General features: G+C 48.1%; 1 protein-coding gene across 1 annotated transcript; it reads left to right on the top strand.

Moving 5' to 3' along the window:
- Positions 1 to 1,023: 1,023 nt before the first annotated feature.
- F5J12DRAFT_728156 (uncharacterized protein) lies at positions 1,024 to 2,057 on the top strand (the record flags this gene model as incomplete). Its single annotated transcript, XM_051741866.1, has 5 exons — positions 1,024 to 1,159; positions 1,245 to 1,461; positions 1,522 to 1,604; positions 1,661 to 1,864; positions 1,915 to 2,057. The coding sequence occupies 5 exons, from the start codon at positions 1,024 to 1,026 to the stop codon at positions 2,055 to 2,057; spliced, it is 783 nt and encodes a 260-aa protein (XP_051594794.1).
- Positions 2,058 to 2,917: the final 860 nt, after the last annotated feature.

Raw genomic sequence — 2,917 nt, 5'->3', positions numbered from 1 at the left:
GTGAATGCGCTTGAAGGGGATGATGAGGTGGGCGAATCGCTGAGCAGGACGTGCTCGCTCGGGAGGGGGGTACGAGTGGCGAGAGAAGGTGAGGAAGGCTTGACTGCGTCCGACAGGTGTTTTGCGCGAGTGGAAGATTTCTTCTCCGCCGCTCTCTTCTGCAATAGAGCGACGGGTGCGGATGTCCACAATGGTCGTCATCAATATCACCAATGGAAGTAGTTCATAGCACGTCGGTTCGTGGATCAGATCTTGACCCCGTGATTGCGCAGGCGCCTTGATCAGGTCACTGATCGTTAACACACCCCGCGCTAATGCTAGGGTAAGTTAGCAAAGAGACATGTTCCTTGTGGATTTCCCAACTGCACGGCAGAGTATTGTGGAAGAATGTTTTTGGAAGCCAGATCCCCGAAGGGGGAGCTGGGAAAGCTCCACTGTGCTGCGGTGTCTGGCGTGGAGGACGGGGCACAGAAACACAAAGCTGCTGAGAAGATCAGTAGTAGGTTTCACCAGGAACACAACTATACCTATCGAGCTGGCTTGGTACCGCAGAGTATGGGATGAACCCGTTGCCGCATCGCTATGAGCAATCGAGAATGGTAGTAAGGAAAAACCGATGGTTGAGTCTTTCCCTCACAGATGCATCACAGGCAGGCGGTCAGACGACGAGAAGAAATGGGGCGGTTCAACAGGAACTTGGTGATCGTAGTTTACATGTGGGTCGGGCTGTACAGTGCAGATAGGCGCGTGGATATTCGACTCCGCAGTCCCTTGCCCTTCGCACTTCACCACCATCGTCCCCTACAGTCGTAGCACACTTACTGCTTAAGATATCCTAAAACCTGTTTTCTTATCATGGCGCCGAACTCTCTTCGTTCCTGGTGGCGTTCGCTGCGGCGTTCCCAACCTCCGAGTGGCAATGCTGGTATATTACTCCCCACTGAAGCCACACATTCAGTTTCCCCGCATGCAGTCGTCCCTACGCCGGCTTCAGACTATCGCTTAGATCCTACAGAGGCTAAAATGCAGATTGATCGCATCCCTCATTTTCGCATTCTTGTCATGGGCAGAGCAAATGCGGGTAAAACAACTATTTTACAGCGGGTCTGTAACACTACGGATCAGCCTGAGATCTTCGATGGAAACGGAGTGAAGGTATGTGCGTGCGCTATGGGCTTCATGTTTGTCAACCTGTCATTCTGCCAGGTTAATTCTGGGGTGGTGCAGGGTTCACTATCGGTAAGGTCACTATATGAAATTAAATGGGGCTCACATCAAACTTGTGCAGCGTGGTGTCCATATCATTGAGGATGAGCTGGTGTTTCAAAGTAACCAACAGTTTGTGTTCCATGACTCGTGTGGATTCGAGGCAGGGGAGGAGGCAGAGTTTGATAAGATGAAGAAATTTGTCACAGAACATGCCAAGGCCACCAAACTGGAGAAGAGAATACATGCAATTTGGTAAGGACCTGACTGAGTCACACCACTGGAAGTCCACTGACATGCTTGTACTTGATTTAGGTATTGCATTCCTTTGAATGAAATGCATAGGATGGTCACAGCTGCTGAAATGAAGTTCTTTAATGAGTGTGATTCAGGGCATGGTATGTGATCACAAATATCACATCATATTTGGTGCATGGATTTAGGCTTTGCACAGTTCCTGTGATTGTGCTACTAACAAAGGCAGACACTTTGAGTCTTGATGCATTTCAGGAGCTTAAGAAAAAGGGGTCAACTGTAGATGATGCAAGGAAAAGGGCTCCAGAAGTAGGAAAGGAGGTACAAAAGTGCTGCCTGGACAAGGTCAAGGATTGGCTGGATAAACTGGAGTTTCCACCTCAAAACTACCTGGTGCTTACCAGTAAGTAAGCTATGGATTAATACCCTTCCAGTAGCAAATTGTCTCTCCAGGTATGCAACAGAAGGGTGCAGATTGTGAAGAGCTGTTGAAATGCACAGCAAGTGCATTGACAGAGGAAGGACTGCAAGGGCTGCTTATATCTTCACAGCAGTCAAACCTGGGACTGTGCATGGAATTTGCCATAATGAAGTGAGTGGCACAAATCAAGATGTAGAGGGTACTGACTAGAGAAAGGACATTGAAGAGGATCTTGAACAATGTGGCTCACCAAATTGAATTGGACACCATAGCAAATGCCCTTGCAACATGGTTCCCATTTGTAAGCAACCAGTGCTTTGGGTGAATAAGAGGCTGATTAAGTTATAGAAAGTGTGTGAAATTCTGCAAGTACAAGTATAACTGATGCTGAATGTGATTGTTGCTGTTGTTTTTGGAATGGAATTGATAGTATGTAAGTTGACTGAGGGAAGATGGTATTGGATGCATGATGACCATGTTCAATCCCACTGTGTTGGACTGGGGTTCATAGAGAGTGAGTGGAGTCATGGCTGATGGTAGTGGATGCATGCTGACATGTTCAACTCCAAACTGTTGGACTGGGGTTCAAAGTTAGTGAGTGGAGTCATAGCTGATGGTGGTGGATGCATGCTGACATGTTCACCTCACACCCTGTTGCTCTGGGGTTCATAGAGAGTGAGTGGAGTCATGGCAGATGGTAGTGGATGTATGCTGACATGTTCACTCCAACTCTGTTGCATTGGGGTTCATAGGATGTGAGTGGAGTCATTGGAAATGGAGGTGGAGACAGAGATGCATGCATGCTGACATGTTCACACCACCCTGTTGCACTGGGGTTCATAGGATGTGAGTGGGGTCATTGCAGGTGTTGGTGGATGCATGGTGACATGTTCACTCACACCCTGTTGTCCTGGGGTTCATAGTATGTGAGTGGAGTCATGGCAAATGGTGATGGATGCATGTTGACATGTTTACTCCCACCCTGTTGACTGGGGTTCATAGATAGTGAGTGGAGTCATGGCAGATGGTTGTGGT

The sequence above is a fragment of the Pisolithus orientalis genome (assembly GCF_024613125.1).
Source record: "Pisolithus orientalis strain OTSU chromosome Unknown F5J12scaffold_72, whole genome shotgun sequence".
Classification (NCBI taxonomy): Eukaryota; Fungi; Basidiomycota; class Agaricomycetes; order Boletales; family Pisolithaceae; genus Pisolithus; species Pisolithus orientalis.
Note: the sequence above shows the minus strand (reverse complement) of the source record. Positions and strands in the feature narration are given on the sequence as shown.